General features: G+C 50.9%; 1 protein-coding gene across 9 annotated transcripts in view; it reads left to right on the top strand.

The window, feature by feature from the left end:
* Positions 1 to 15960, top strand: part of INPP4A (inositol polyphosphate-4-phosphatase type I A) — a 146249-nt gene that overhangs the window by 60815 nt on the left and 69474 nt on the right. For all 9 annotated transcript variants that reach the window (XM_025354440.1, XM_025354445.1, XM_025354439.1 and 6 more), the window contains exons 2-4: positions 13981 to 14042; positions 14959 to 15167; positions 15706 to 15750. In XM_025354440.1, the coding sequence (XP_025210225.1) occupies positions 15062 to 15167; positions 15706 to 15750 (151 nt within the window). In that variant the 5' untranslated portion in view covers positions 13981 to 14042; positions 14959 to 15061. The remainder of the gene's footprint in view (positions 1 to 13980; positions 14043 to 14958; positions 15168 to 15705; positions 15751 to 15960) is intronic.

Genomic DNA, 15960 nt, shown 5'->3' with positions numbered 1-15960 from the left:
CAGTCGTCAGACAAGCAGAGCAGAGAAGCCCCGCTCGCAGAGCCAGCCGTCACCGCAGACACCGAGGCTTGAGTTGTGTCTGACCGATTCCGCAGGAGGGTGCGTTTCCCCTTCCACTTCCCCATTGAAATATATTATTTCTGTACAATATTTATGAAACCCCTGTCTCCACCATTAGAAATACAGAAGAGTTTTGCTTTTTTACTTTACTATTAGTTGATATTGTGGGCTAGGTTTTTGTCTGTTTACCCTGTTCACAATTTTTTTTTTTAAATTTATTTTTTTAACTATTTATGACAGAAACATTAACAATATTTCTTCAAGGGGTTTAATTTCAGCTTAATTTAAGAAAAGAAAATCAGGCTCAAGCCTGTAATCCCAGCACTTTGGGAGGCTGAGGCGGGCGGATCACGAGGTCAGGAGATCGAGACCATCCTGGCTAACACGGTGAAACCCCGTCTCTACTAAAAATACAAAAAACTAGCCGGGCGAGGTGGCAGGCGCCTGTAGTCCCAGCTACTCCGGAGGCTGAGGCAGGAGAATGGAGTAGACCCGGGAGGCGGAGCTTGCAGTGAGCTGAGATCCGGCCACTGCACTCCAGCCTGGGCGACAGAGCGAGACTCCGTCTCAGGAAAAAAAAAAAAAGAAAGAAAAGAAAATCAGACATGAATGATACAAAAAATAATCTTCTCTCATCTTAAAGTTCTGCCTTTCGCTTCTCCAGGAAGCCCCATTTCCTGACTGGAGTTTGGTGCTGCTTGATGGGAAAAGCTGGAGATGGAGTCAGAGACTGAGTAACCCCAGGGGATGCTTATGAAGACATGGGTGGGGACAGGGTGGGAAATAATGAGGAACTCTACAGCTGAAACAGATGACGCCTTTTCTTAGCGTTTGGTAGCAGTCCAATGAACGTGCTGTGCACTGTCCTGCATATCAGAAAGAGCACTGGACTAGTAAGGCCTGCTTTTAGGTCCTGACTGCTGCTCCTGACCTTGAGGGAGCCCCTCTACCACGGTGTGCCTGGCTGCCAGGCATCAAACTAGAACCGCCGTCTCTCCCAGCCCAGCGGTGTGGTGTGAGGACCAGGCGCGTCAAAAACCGTGGGCAGCATTTGCAAGCTGCGTTGTTGTTGCTCGCACTGACAAATTTCTTCCCCCTTGAGGTTTTTGACCTACAGAGACCTCTAGACAAGGTATTTCCTCCCATGGAGACCAGATGAGGCAGGTGAGCGGGCGGAAGGCACCTTGGCCTGAGAAGTTCTTGGTCTCCTCCTGTCTTGACCCTCTTCTGTGGATTGGAAACATTGTGAGAAACCACATCCCTTGCATGCATTGGCAGCAGATCCTGTTGAAGTCCTGGGAGAACACAATGCTGTGAACAGACGGAGGGGAGGAATGGTGGCTGCTCCTCGCAAGAGGAAGGGGTCCTGGGCACATTTGGACTTTGCCTCCGGGAGTGGCCCACAAGGCGGGCCCTTCCCTACGACAGGGAGGGGGAGTCAAGGAAAGGAACCCAGCATTTTCAGGGCTGCGTTTTCACACAGCAAGCCCTGAAGCTGCGTTTGTTTCCTGAAGCGATCTTGATTTCATCCAGAGGAGGAAAATGACGTTTTGGAGAGTCTGCGGTCTGGGTGCTTTCATCCTCGTTCACAGTCCAGGGAGGTGTGGCCGCATTCGCCTCCTCTGCCCTGCTTGGCAACTCACTTTCTTGGGGAATGGTGGCCGCTGGCCGCTGCTGTTTTGACCAGATAGCTGGGTAGACCCTGAAGGGGCCAATCTGGCCATTTCTGGCCTCAGGCTGGGCAACGGTAGAGTAGAGGATGTAGAGGCTTCTGGTTATGCCTCTGTAGTGTCAAGGTTGTGCGTGACTGATCCTTGTGTTGGGGTTTGCTTGTGTTAATTTATAGATCACTTTTAGTTTTCCAATAGTTTAAATGTTCTAAACAAAAGAGTTTATAACTGATTATGTGTTTCTGTTGTGTGTCTGCTACAATGTAAAGCCATCTAGTTAACATGAGAGTTACTTGACCGTTCCTTTTAAAGTTGAAGCAACACCTGCTGTAGGGGAATCTCTGTTTGGCTGCTGAAAGTTGTGGTGGATTGAAGGGTGGTGGTGCCCCATGCCTTTGTGGGCGCTGTCTCACACCCAAGCTCATGGGTAGTGTTGAAGCCCCCATGCTACAACGTGACCCCCACCCCAGCCTGGGGGGCCTGGCTCAAGCTGGAGAGAACTGGGAGAGCACCCATGCAGGCGGCCTCTGGTGGCTGGAGCTGGAGGGTTTAAAGTTGGGGGCTGCCGCAGCCCCCACCGTGTGGACTGGCTCATTTGCAGAGTGGGAGGATGATGGACATGAGTAAGCGGAGGGGAAGGGCCACATGTGCTGCCAGCCTTGGAGTCAGTGGGCCAGCTCAGCCATGTTCCTGCTGAGGTGTTTAGCTCAGCCCAGACTCCCAAGACACACACGCCTTTCTGCCTGAGCTCCCCCCACCGCAGTGTCCTGCCTGAGCTCCCCCACCGCAGTGTCCTTCCTGAGCTCCCCCCCCGCAGTGTCCTGCCTGAGCTCCCCCGCCGCAGTGTCCTGCCTGAGCTCCCCCCCCCGCAGTGTCCTGGCTGTTCTCTATGGTGGCTTAGTCAGGCTAGAAGGAGTTCCCATGACTGTTCTCACCATGATGGCATCGTCACTGCATCCCCGGGGTTGAGGGCGTGGATGGTGAGGGCATGGGGTGAATGCAAAACACTGTAAGGCAAGCAAAGGACATTGCAGTGGCTGGGATGTGGGCTGCCCACTTTGCATTCTGTGCTGAGAAGCCATGAGCAGCTGTAGTCACACCCCTACCGGAAGGGAAGAAGGAGAGAAGCAGAGCTTGGGTTAGAGACTGTTCTAGAGGCTGGGGCAAGTCAGGGTCCAGCTTCCAGGTGGCCAGCTCTGAGCAAGGGAAGCAGGAGCAGGCACCAGGCCAGGCCTGACAGCCTTGTGTTTGGGTGGAAGAAGAAAAGGGAAGAGAAATCACCATCTTAGGCAATGAATAAGGCACACCCAGCCTGCTTTGGGGTTTGGAGCCTCCCACACCTGGCCTTCACCATAGAGGAGCCAGACTGGGTTCATGCTCCACAGTCTTCCAGCTGCGTCTCCTGGAACCAACCTTTGAGTAACAACCCCGGGTGAGTGATGATACCCCCCTTATTGTGCACCCACACTCAGAGATAAGCCCAACCCACAGATCACAGGAAGCCCGTGTCCTTATCTCTTCAGTTCTTGGCCCTCTTGGAGCAGCATGTCTCCTTTGATGAGGGGGTTGAAACACTAGATGCTTTCCTCGGTCCTTTCATACACTTATTTAGAAATTTGTGTGGCACTGCTGGAAGGCCTTCCTGGACAACAGACGGGCAAACTTTCAGTTAATCGTGTGAGGGCTTCAAGTGGTTTCAAGTGAGAGTGGAGTAAGAAATGAGACTTGTCAAAGTCCTTGCCTGTTGTAGGCGAGAGAGCCGCACTGCCCCTGGTGCACGCTGACTGCAGTCCTAACCAGGCAGCTCTGACAGCAGACCGCCATGTGCAGTGTTCCTGTCGTCTTTGTCTGTGGTATTGGGAAATTGATGTGGTAATCAAATGACGAATGAGGCCTGGTGTGCGGGAGTGAGAGGGGTCATGTGTGGGAACACTGGGTTGATTTAACTCAAGGAAAAGCCCCAGAATTCCTGGCTGCAGCACGCAGGGTTGCCCCTGCCTGGAAAGGACAGAGTAGCAAGCCAGCCCCTCACCCAAGGGAAGGCTGCAGAAGAGGTTTGGCCCCCACCATTGTGGCCCTCAGGTTGTCCACCATTTATCTTTGTTACACTTTGTGATGTAGCTCTAGACCAACCCTCCCATCATCTTTGTATCCCTAAGGCCTGCTCCGTAATAGACCCTCACCTGTTTGTTAAAGCAGGGGTCCACAGTCCCCGGGCTGCAGACCAGCACTGGCCTGTGGCCTGCTAGGAACTGGGCTGAGTGGCAGACATTACTGCCTGAGCTCCACCTCTTGTCAGTCAGCGGCGACATTAGGTTCTCACAGGAGCCAAACCCTGTTGTGAACTGCACATGCGAGGGATCTGGGTTGCGTGCTCCTTAAGAGAATCTAATGCCTGATGATCTGAGGTGGAACAGTTTGGTCCCGAAACCACTCCCCTTGACCAGCCCCCCAAAATTGTCTTCCACAAAACCAGTCCCTGGTGCCAAAAAGGTTGGGGACCGCCGTGTTAAAGACATTGCCAGTTGACAGAGAAGAAACAGCATGAGGTGCAGAAGCAAGAAATTGGAGGTGCTGAGGAAAGAGTGGCTGAAGTGTGTGGTGTGGGAGGCAGCCAGCAGACCTCCGCCAGCCCCAGGCTGCTCCTGGCACCTTCCACACATTGCGCTTGTGATGATTGACACATCTCCCTCATCTCCCAGACTGTGAGCACCTATTTGGCTCAGCACAAACATTTCTTCAGGGCAACTTCTTTTCAAACTGCTTCTTACAGAAAGTCCCCTGAAGGTTCATGGTGTGTGGGTGAACCACAAGGAGCTGAGCTGCAGTTCTAAACTGGGCTGTCTCAGAGACCTCCAGGAGAAGCTGGGAACCAAGAAGGACATCAAAGAAGTGAGGGAGTTGCCTGCCTTGTTATCTGAGGAAGGACAGTCCCAGACAGGGTGGCTGATGCAAAGGCCACACCAGATAAAGTCTAAACAGCAAAGAGGCCAGAGTAGGCGCAGGGTGAAGACACTGCTAGGAGATTCACGGGCCCCATCATTGCTGTTGGACACAGACTCTGAGGACTATGGGAGGGACACTGGTCAAATTCCCAGGGTGTGGGAGCTGGGGTACTGAGGGAGTTGAAGTTGTACTTATGGGGAAGATAGAGCTGATAGAATTGTCGATGGATTGGACGTGGCATGTGAAAGAAGGAGGAGGCCTGGATTTGATTTCTTGCCTGGAGCAATTGGAGGGACAGAACTCCATCTACTGAGATGGGAACCCTTGAGGGGCTGGTGAGGTGGAAGAGGAAGGCTGGAACTGTCTGGGCTTATTTTGCTCCTGGAGCATCCTCGTCTGCCCTTTTGTTTCCAGGGATATCCATGTCCCTGGGCATGGATATCCCTATCCAAGGTATCTCAGTCAGTTCAGGCTGCTATAACAAAACTGAGACTGGTAAACAACAGAAATGTATTTCTTAGACCTGTGGATGTTGGGAAGGCACTGGCATTTAGGGTCAGCTGAGGGCCTTCTTGCCGTGTCCTCACATGACAAAAGGTGAAGGGCGAAAAGGGCCTACCGAGTTCCCTCCAGCCCTTTCATTCAGCACTAACCCCACCCATGAGGCCAGAGCCCTCAGGGTCTAATCACCTCCCAAAGGCCCCGCTTCTTAATACTATCACATTGATGGCTACATTTCAACGTAGGAATTCTGGGGGATACGTTCAGACTGTAGCACAGTGACTGACTCCCTCCATCCGAGTCTGGGATGTGCGTATGTATTCTGGTTCAGGCCCTGTATTATAAGAGTCAACATATTTATTAAACTAATGAGGCATGTCAGTTAAGTAAATGAAGTTAACTCGTTGCCAGTGCTACCTGTCCATCTTCACTGGCAGACAGTAAGGATTGGGAAATGGGAAGCCAGGGATAAATGAACATCTCCCAGTGAGCACAAGCTCGGGGGCCCTGAGTCAGGTCATTTGTGTCTGCAGGTGAGAAGGGATGCGCATTGCCAGCATGTTACTTCTCTTCCTGTGCTTGATTTAATTTGTTTTTTTTTTTTTTGAGATGGAGTCTCACTGTGTTGCCCAGACTGGAGTGCAGTGGCGTGATCACTGCAACCTCCGCCTCCCGGGTTCAAGTGATTCTTCTGCCTCAGCCTTCCTAGTAGCTGGGACTACAGGCATGTGCTAGCACGCCCGGCTAAGTTTTTGTATTTTTAGTAGAGACGGGATTTCACCATGTTGGCCAAGATGGTCTCGATCTCCTGACCTTGCGATCTGCCCTCCTCGGCCTCCCAAAGTGCTGGGATGACCCGGCCCCTGTGCTTGATTTTCTATAGCACATTGCTTTCCTGTGTTTAAGCCCTAGCAGCACTGCATGGACGTTTTGCAGCATGCTTGCGTGTTAAGTGTCCTTTGAGTCAGAGCTTTCCTCACAGTGACCCTCTCCTGCCCTGTGCAGGTCCAGGGAGGTGGGAGAGGGCTGGGCCCCGGCTCTGAGGGGAGGAGGAGGAAGACCTCTCCAGTGTAAGAGGACTGTGATGCGGCCCCTGGAGAACATGGATGTTCTATCCTGGAGGGACAGAGCCCCTGCCTCACTTCCCTTGAGAACGTGGATGTTCCGTCCTGGAGGGACAGAGCTCCTGCCTCACTCCCCTTGAGAACGTGGATGTTCTATCCTGGAGGGACAGAGCCCCTGCCTCACTTCCCTAGGCGTCCGGGGTCCGCTCACACTCTTCTGAGTGGGGGACTGTGAATTCCTTCCAACAGTGGTCGTACCTTCATTGGACAGGTGAGGAAACTGATGCACAGAGATGGGACCCTGTGGAAGGTCACACGCTTCATGGTGCCTCACTAGGTCTGATGCCACTGCCTGGGCTCCCCTCCCCCATGCCACCAAGCCGTATTGCCTCAAGAACAGGCCTGCGCTCTCATTTTCCTTTCCAATAGCAACCTTTGGGCCTAATTTTTGGTGATTGTAAACTGCACCGCAAGCAAAGTACCGGTGAAAAGTTCTGGTTGGAGGAACTGGAGAAAGTAGGAAAGTTGGGTAAAATTCAGATAGACTTAGCTATAGAGAAAGGGCTTCCAGGCTCACAGATGGCCCCAGTACAAGCGCTGTGGGGGCCAGCCTCAGGGGAGGTTAGGAAAAGCCAAGGCGAGAACCTCGCATGGCCGACAGCGCATGCCCCGAGCTCTGTGCAGACGTTTTCTGTGTTTCTTCACATACGTGCTTGCTCCTCTGTGTCCCGGTGAGACCAGTGTTATTTCCGTTATACAGAAGCTGAGGCTGAGAGAAGCTCGGTGGCTCTTGCACCTATCGGGGAGGAGGGATCTGAAGTGGGATTAGCTGAGCAAGTGGTTGGATTCCTGAGGCCCCACTCTGGGCCTCACAGGTTGATCCAAGGGTTTAGTTTGCGGAAGGGCAGGTGTCGACACCTGTCTGAATCCATTTTCTGCTACTCTAACAACATACCACAGCCTGGGTAGTCTGTAAAGAAAAGCACCTTATTTCTTACAGTCTGGAGGCTGGGAAGTCCAGGAGCATGGTGCCAGCATCTGGTGAGGGTCTTCCCATGGTGGAAGAGCGGAAGGTAGAAGCCAGCACAAGAGATAGGGAGAGGAAACTGGGCTAAACTCCCGGTTTATGGGGAGCCCACTCCGCTCACTCCTACAGAAACAGCATTAATCCCTTCATGAGGACAGAGTCCTCGAATGGCCTAATCACCTCTTAAAGGCCCCACCTCCCACTGCTGTTACGACGACAAGTTTTCAACACAGGAACTTTAGGAGAACACATTCAAACTGTATCAAGAGCCTTCTGTGGACCAGGGTGCTGGGGGCCTGGTGGGCTGGGAGCCAGAGCTCAGGAGAGGCATGAGGAAGGCCTTCCTGAGACCCCTCCCAGGTACCCTCCACTCTTGTCCTTGTTCCTGCAGCATCTGGCCTTTCCATCCTAGTTAATACCTGGGCCTTTGAGACAGCATTTGTGTGTGTGTGTGTGTGTGTGTGTGTGTGTTTTATGCTAGAGAAGCATATTTTACTTTGTTTAAAAGTTTAAGATTTTCCTAAGCAGTTGGCTTTTGTTTGAAAGAAAAAAAAAGGAAGACCTGCTTGCTTCCACTATTCCCTCGCACTGTAGGATGGGGAAGGACATGCAGCGCTGGAGGAGTCTCCATAGTGGGCAGATTAGAATCCAGGACCCCAACTGCTGTATCCTAGGCCTCACTCCTCCTGCATCACCTCCCAGAATCAGTCCTTTTGCTTTTATGACCCATGCCCACGCCACAACCCCTTCCCACTTGCCATCAGATGGCCGTTTTCTCCAGTGTTCACCATTCTCTTCTTCTTCCGGGGCAGCCCCCTCAAGTTGGCCATATTTAAGGAAGAATGAGTTTTCGTGTGTTCTTCTCACTCCGTGTTCACACACTCCTCTTCTCATACCCATTTTATCATTTGCTTTGCATTAAAAGTCGATTCATAGCCCTTAATGTTCTCATTTGTTATGTGGAGGCATTCACTCACTCACTCACTCACTCACTCACTCATTCACTCACTCACTCACTCACTCACTCACTCATTCACTCACTCACTCACTCATTCACTCACTCACTCACTCACTCATTCACTCACTCACTCACTCACTCACTCATTCACTCACTCACTCACTCACTCATTCACTCACTCACTCATTCACTCACTCACTCATTCACTCACTCACTCACTCATTCACTCACTCATTCACTCACTCACTCACTCATTCACTCACTCACTCATTCACTCACTCATTCACTCACTCATTCACTCACTCACTCACTCACTCACTCATTTCAAATATAAATCAGAGGAAGTTTCTGTTGCCATTGGCTGTTGCTGTGGAATACTTGGAAGCAGGCCTTCCTGGTCCTTGCTGTGTGCAGCATGTACCTCGGCTGGTGACGGACCTGAGTGGATGCTTGGGAGCAGAATGTGAGCTGTTGTGGCAGTGGGTGTGCCAAGCCCACACATAGGCTGGTGCTGCCTTGTCTTTGGAGTGGAGCCTCCAGGTTGCTGGTCACCTTGGGCTTGGCCATTCTGGAGTTACTGCTCCTGTTCTCTCTGTTGGCCTTGCCCTGTCCCTGCTGCCCACGCCTGTCACCGCAGTCATTCTGGCTCTGGCCCATTCAGTTTGTGTCATCAGTGGCTGCACTTTACTTACCCTGTGCCCATCCCCATGTGTGTGCCCATGTTATAGAAAGTCCTTCTAGATGCCCATTCTCTTATTTGCTGGGCTTCAAGAATGGGTGGCCCTGAAGTCCCCAAAGGTCTCAGGACCCCTGTTAGGTGTAAACAAGGTCTGAGTAGAGCCCTGGGTAGACTCAGTTTCCATCTGGCTCTAGGGGACCTATGGAAACAGAGCTGGTCTGGGACACTGTGGTTGAGATTGGGTCACATTTAGGTTGGATTAGCAGCTCTAGTAGAGCCACTTCAGTGAACCCATCATCTTGACATTAAAGCCATTTCACACCATAGAGTGTCCAGAGTGGTGAGGTCCAAGGCTGGCCTAGGGAACATTGGGAGTCGGGGAGGATCAGGGGATGTGTTCCGGGTGTCCTGAGCCCCACCTGGAGTTGGGGGGGGTTGGTATTGTGAAATCTATATTTGGTCTTTCTCCCTCTTTTCCTGAGGTATTCTTAGAATCTCTGGAGTGATAGGAGTGTCTTTGTATGCTAGTGACATGACTGGTGGCTGGGGGCTCTTAGATTGCGCTAGGATTGGCTGGTTGCCAGGGTAACCAATCCCATGATTAGAGGGCTGGAATTTACAGTCTTCCACCCTCCCACCTCTGGGGAGGGGAGAGAGGCTGAAGGTTAAGCCGGTAGATCAATGGCCAGTGCTTTAGTCAATTATGTCTATAATGAAGCTTTCATGAAAGACCCCAAAGGAGGCCAGGTGTTAGGGCTCACACCTGTAATCCCACCACTTTGGGAGGTCAGGGTGGGATGATTGCTTGAGGTCAGGAGTTTGAGACCAGCCTGGACAACATAGACCCCATCTGTAATTTTAAAAAATTAATTATTATCCAGATTTGGTGGCACACATGTGTAGTCCCAGCTGCTCAGGAGGCTGAGATGGGTGGATGGCTTGAGCCTAGGAGTTCGAGGCTACAGTAAGCCTTACATCATTGCACTCCAGCCTAGGAGACAGAGCAAGACCCTGTCTCTAAAAGCTGAAGGGGGAAAAAAAGTACAAAACCCCAAACCTCCAAAGGACTGAGTTCTGGGAGCTTTTGGATAGCTGAGCATGCAGAGGTTCCTGTGGAGTGGCACACAGGGCAGGCAGGGCAGCTCCACGCCCTTCCCACATGCCTTGCCCTATGCACCTCTTCTGGCTGGAGGTTCGTCCGCATCCTTTGCAGTATCCTTCTTGTCTGTCTGCAGGAAGGTGATATTTGTCTCTCTGAGGTTATTATTAATAGTAACTTTCAGTGCCAGTGAATGGTGTGACACCTCACTGGTCTATGATTTTAGCTGTCCTGGATTTGGGGTTTCTGAGAGTAAGTGTTTCCTCTTTCTGCCCCTGTAAAGTAGCCTCTTTTTTAGGGACTCCTGACTCATGGTCAGCTTCATGCCAGCCTTTCATTTTACTTTCTCTCGTGCTGCCTGTGTTTGGAGAGTAGAGGCACAGTGAAGCTTCTCAGCCCATTTGCTGCCATGGTGACAGCAGTAGGCTGTGGTGGGTAGGACGGGGTGGGGTAGGACAGGGTCTGGTGGGTAGGGCAGGGAGAGGGACCCCCATCGCACCTGGGCTTTTTCTTTGGGTTGATAACAATAGTTCATCCTTCATCTCCATGCGACTTTGAAAAAAATCACTCTGTCTGAGCTCCGTGACCTCATCTGTGCAACTCCTTTTAAAAATTATTCTTAGAAGAACCCCAATGAATAAGCAAAAGTGGAGCTCTGACGTGTTAATCCTCGCCCCTCAACTCCAGCTCAGGGGAGCCTGAGAGGTTCCTGGGGCAGAGGGGCCTGCAGTCCTCCCTCTAGGCCTCTGGCGAACCTTTCCCAGGACTGCTGCTGAAGGCCTTGCCACTTCACTGGTCCTGTGTGAATCCTAACACCCCTCCCGTCCTGCCAGTGCCCTCTCCACCACCCCTTTCCCTGCCCCCCGTGGCTGGAACGGACATCATGGGAAGTGGAATAGAACCTCAGGGTTTGCTGTCCACTTGATGCCCCGCTGCCGCTTGTTGGAGGGGTCACGTGACTGCACAGCATGAGGAATGGGAGCTGCTCACTTCTTGGGTTTTTGCTTTTTTTTTCTTGACACCAAGAAAAAATTCCAACCCCCTAGGCAGCTCCCACACAGTCTGTCTCCTCTTCTACTTAAGTGCAGTTTTTCCTCCTCATGAGCTCTGGTCTTCAAATGGAGCTGGGAGGCAAAACAAGGACCTTGGGAATAGAAGAATCCTTGGTGAATTACCTTATATTAATGAGACCAAGAAGAGAAGTCACGTTCAGCTGAGCAAATTAGCTTTGCGTTCTGGGCCTTGATGACTTAAATTGCAGATTCTAATTAAATGTCCCCAAATAATTACGAAGTGCTTCTAAGGTCTTTTTGACCTAAAAGTTTCTGTGGCCTGTGAACTCTCTCAAGTGTAAAATTGGTCTGTAGATGTACCCCGTGAAGCATTTCTATCTCCAGAAACCTCACTGCGCCTAAGATATAAACCACCCTCCTAAGGGCAGAGCAGGCAGGTGGAGTGGGCAGGGGCCCTGCGGGGAAAGGTGGAAAGGGGTGGGCATGGGTGAGTTTTGGAGCTTCCTCAGGGCTGGCAGGATGTTGGGGTACAGATGTGTCCCTCTGTTAGGTGGCCTGTCTCCACTGTCGCAACCGAAGGGGGTGACGGACACCTTCACTAGCAGGCTGAGCTGGGCGGCAAGGCAGGCAATGGAAGGCTGGAGACACTGGGAAGAGGTTCAGAAGAGAGGAACCCTTTCTTCTAGCTGAAATCATGCCTGGGATGCTGCCCTGCCTCTGGCCAGCATGGGGTGCAATCTTCAGTGACACAAGAGGACGGCCGTTAGAGAAGGAGGAAGACAGTTCCCCATGATCACACCCCCAGCATGGCTGTCGTCTTGATGCAGCCTCCTGCTGGCTCTCCCCTCTGTACAGTATCTCTTTAAACGGCTGCAAACAGAGCAAAGGTGGGCTATTTCTTTAAAAACACATGATGCAGAACTGACGTCAGTGTTTTTTTTTTTGTTTTTTTTTTTTTGCTATGCTGTCTTGTATACACTTTGTATTGGGGTATAAAAATCACCTGCGTAGAGCTCAGTGAATTTCACACAGTAAAGTCTGTGTGTAAGTCACACCCAGATCATTTCCAGAGCCCCAGAAGCCCTCTCACTCTCCCCAGTCAGTACCCACCCCTTCAGGAGACCACTCTCCATACTCCAAACGCCACAGATTCGTTTGGCCTGTGCTTGAACTTCATATGAATGGATTTGCCTGGAACGGTCTTAACTTTTCCCCTTGACGTTGTTTCTGAGACTCATCCCATTGTTTCATCTGTTCTGTTGACGAACATTTAGGTTGTCTCTAGTATCTTACTCCTGTGAACGTTGCTGCTCCAAACCTTCTCTACAGGCTTTTGGTGAGCATAAGTGTGCGTTTCTGTTCGCAGCTCCCAGTCTGAGTTGTATGCCAGGTCACAGGGTAGGTGTATGTTCAACTTAAGTAGAGACGGCCAGTTTTCCAGCATGGGTGACTACTTACGCTCTACCAGTAGAGTGTCACTTCCAGTTACTCCACATCCTCATCAACACTTGGTGTTGTTGGTCTGTGTCATTTTTGCTGTTCTAGTGCTTGTGCAGAGGTATCTCATGGTTTCAGTTTGCATTTCTCTCATGACGCATGGGGTTGAATAACTTTTTATGTGTCTATTGGCTATATTATGAACATTTTGATAGCCAGATAATAGTGTGTCTTATGGATGTTCCAGAACATTCTTTTCTTACCTGCAGCTGGACATTTGGATTGCTTTATTATTTTAAGTAATGCTACAATAAGCATTTTTACCCAGTAGTCTTTTCCGTGTTCTAGACTATTGGCAAGAGTTTTGTTACCATTTACACATTTTGATCATTAATGCCAGATGGCTTTCTGAATGTTTGAAGTACTCTAAGATGGACTAACAATGTAGGAGAGTCCTAGACAGCTTCCCCCAGGTCCTCCAGCAGTGTGTATTCTCATTAAAGAACAAACAAAACTCTTTAGGAGGACTAATTTAGGTGAAGGAAAGCATATTTAGCATTGTGTTACTTAAATGAGTTTGGTCACTTTTTCAAAATGTTTACCACGTGTGTTCCTCATTTATGAATTCCTACCTTTTGCCACTTGCATTTTGGTGAGTGTTTTGTTAATGTGTACAAGCATTACTGTAAAAAGCAGATGTTAGTATGGTAAGCGCTTTCCTGTTTTACCAGTCACATTGCATATTGCTTCACTTGTGTGCCTTTGACGTTCACCAGCAAATCTTCCCCTTGGGGATTTTTATTGTGGCTCCCCCACCAGGACACTGCCCTGCCTGCGGAGATGCCCAGGCTGAAGGTCCCTGGGCACCCCTAATGGGAGGGATAGGAGCACAGCCTGCAAGAGACACTGAGTCGGCCTTGGGCTAAGCACTCTGCTCTTGCTGTCATCTGATTCCCCGACCTGGTGCTTTGAGAGGGATGGCTCATGAGCCAAGCCCTGAGGCCTGCCTAACAGCCCCTGTGGTGCTGAGGCTGGCTGGGGCCTGGGGGCCCAGCAGCAGCAGCATTGTGGGAGCCTAGTGGAGTTTGCAGAGCCCTCTCCTGTTCATGCACATTGGTTTTCATTGCAGCCCCATGAGACGGGTGCAGCCCATCCATCCCGAAGGGCAGGGCCTTAGAGAGCCCTGCTGCTTCTCCCAGGGCCTGTAGTTTGTGAGTGGGGAAACTGGTCTCAGATTCTCATCTCCTCATCTCCCTAAACCACACCCAGCTGCCTACTTGGCTCTTTAGGACAGGCCCAGACTCCCCCAACAGATCAGCCCTGCAGGGGAGAGGCAGATGTGCTTTCTCTTTCTCATTCATTTTGGGTTTGGGCAAAACTTGTATTTTTGAGCCAGAAGGTTGGATTGGGGTGTGGAGCTCAGACAAACATGGATTAGCTCTTGGCCTCTCCACGTTCCCAGGCATTGCAGTCTCAGGAACTTCATGTTTGAGCAGCTTGTTAAGTTTTCGCTTTCTTATTTTTAGATGATGGATTTGGACGTGCTTCTATGAAGAAATGCCACATGGTCCGAGAGCAAACATGTCCAGTAAGTTGTTTGGTGAATTAACCCAAGGACAGGCGCCCAGGTCCTTCAGGCATAGGGTGTGGACACTGTTTGAGAAGACAGGGCTGTCTCTGGAAATAGGAAGACCCCTGAGACAGAGTTTAAACCAGGCTTATTGCTCAGTCTAATTATCTTAACTTCTAAAGGTTGGTTCTTTCTAGAGACAGCAGGAGTTGTAGCACATAGGGTTGGAAAAACCTGAAACTCCCTTCTTGCTGCTTAACCTAGTTCTGAGAGCAGAGTGTGAGCTCTGGAGCTCGGAGCCATGTGAAGCGTCTGACTCAGCCTGTGGCAGTGTTTTACCCAGAACCCTCCCTTTCCACAGCACAGCACCCCCCACTTCGCTTAGGCCTAGATTACGTGCTTTGCGGGAAGCAAAGCCTGAGACCCAGACACGTGAAGTTTATGCAGCTCCGGGAAGAAAGCCAGCAGGCTAGAGTTGTGAGCTTCGTCCTGCTAGTGTTTTGCCACCTCTATGTAGCCCGTGGGCAGCAGACTCTTCTGCAGCCCTTACCCTTGTCACAGAGGCTGTGTTGAATTGATTTAAATTTTTAAAGGTTCTACAAGACTTGCCAACAGAAGAGCATAATAAAGAGAACAAGAAAATCTCAAAAGCCATATTTTATGATTATATGAAAACCGTAATTCACTGTGGCATATCTCCATTGAAGAGGACAGGACATCCTCAAGGGATCCCATGGACACCCTGTGTTGGGGAGTGGGGAAGAAGAAGTGACCGGAAGGGGCGGGGAGCAGCGGACGGTCCACCCCGGTTCCTCACATGCTGGGGAACCCTGTCCCTGTACCTTGCCCCCGTTAGGTCACGTTCTTTCTAAATGAGAGCATGGTTTCTCTCGTCACCATCCCCCTGATTTCTTACCAGTACTCCTTTTCTCAGGGCTACTGCCACTTTAGCGGACTAGGGCTCGGTGCCAAGGCTTCCCGGGTAATCAGGCGTGGTCTGATCCAGGATCAAGAAGCACGTTATCACCAATGACATCATGACAGCAAGAGAGCACAGCCCTCGCCATGGCGCCAGGGCCCGTGCGGTGCAGCGGGCTTCCACCATCGACGTGGCGGCCGACATGCTGGGCCTCTCTCTGGCAGGTGAGCCTCACAGGGCCTGCACCGGGCTCCAGGTATGAGCTCACAGCGCGTGGGCTCCACACTGTGGCAGTGCTGGGAGGGACCCGATGAGTCCCCACGACTACCCTAGACTACAGGGTACCCTGGTTTGGCATCCTTTTGGTTGAATGAGGAAATAGGGAAGGGGGGCATCAGCCCTCTTCCTGTGAACCGCTTCTGCTGGAGCCTGACTACATTCGTTTTCCAGTGTGGTGGGGGGCACCAGCAGGGTAGTGTGGGAATGTCCAAGTGTCTGGCTGGCTCACGCCCAGGCAGAGGTAAAAGCCCTCCCTGTTGTGGATGTGTAGATCCGAGGAGAAGCAGGGGTTTGGCTGTGGGGTCAGGGGCTTCTTAGCAATCTCAAAAACAAAGTATTTTTAAAATAAAGAAATTGTCTTGCATGGCAGTTTTGTTGTTGTTGTTGTTGTTGGGGGAAAGTAGAGGGTTATTTGTGCATTTAATCTGAAAACAGGGAAAAGTTTATTAAGGGTGATTTTTCTGTCATTTCTTTTCTATTCAGGAAATATACAGGACCCAGATGAGCCCATTTTAGAATTTAGCTTAGGTAGGTATCTTTCATTGTTTTTTGTCTTAAAAAATATTTTACTTAAAAATGAACACAAAAACACGACCACCAGCACATAGGCTTGTCTCAGAGAGCTTGCTGCCGCCGCCGCCGCCACTGCCGCAGTGTTTCTGAGAAGGCGGGGCCCTCACAGCTGTCAACTTCTGTGGATGGGAAGGCACCTCGGAGGCTCCGTGCCCACAGGTTCCT

This window comes from Theropithecus gelada, chromosome 13 (genome assembly GCF_003255815.1).
Source record: "Theropithecus gelada isolate Dixy chromosome 13, Tgel_1.0, whole genome shotgun sequence".
In the NCBI taxonomy this organism is placed as follows: Eukaryota; Metazoa; Chordata; class Mammalia; order Primates; family Cercopithecidae; genus Theropithecus; species Theropithecus gelada.
The sequence above is the reverse complement of the archived record's forward strand: the minus strand, read 5'-3'. Positions and strand labels throughout refer to the sequence as shown.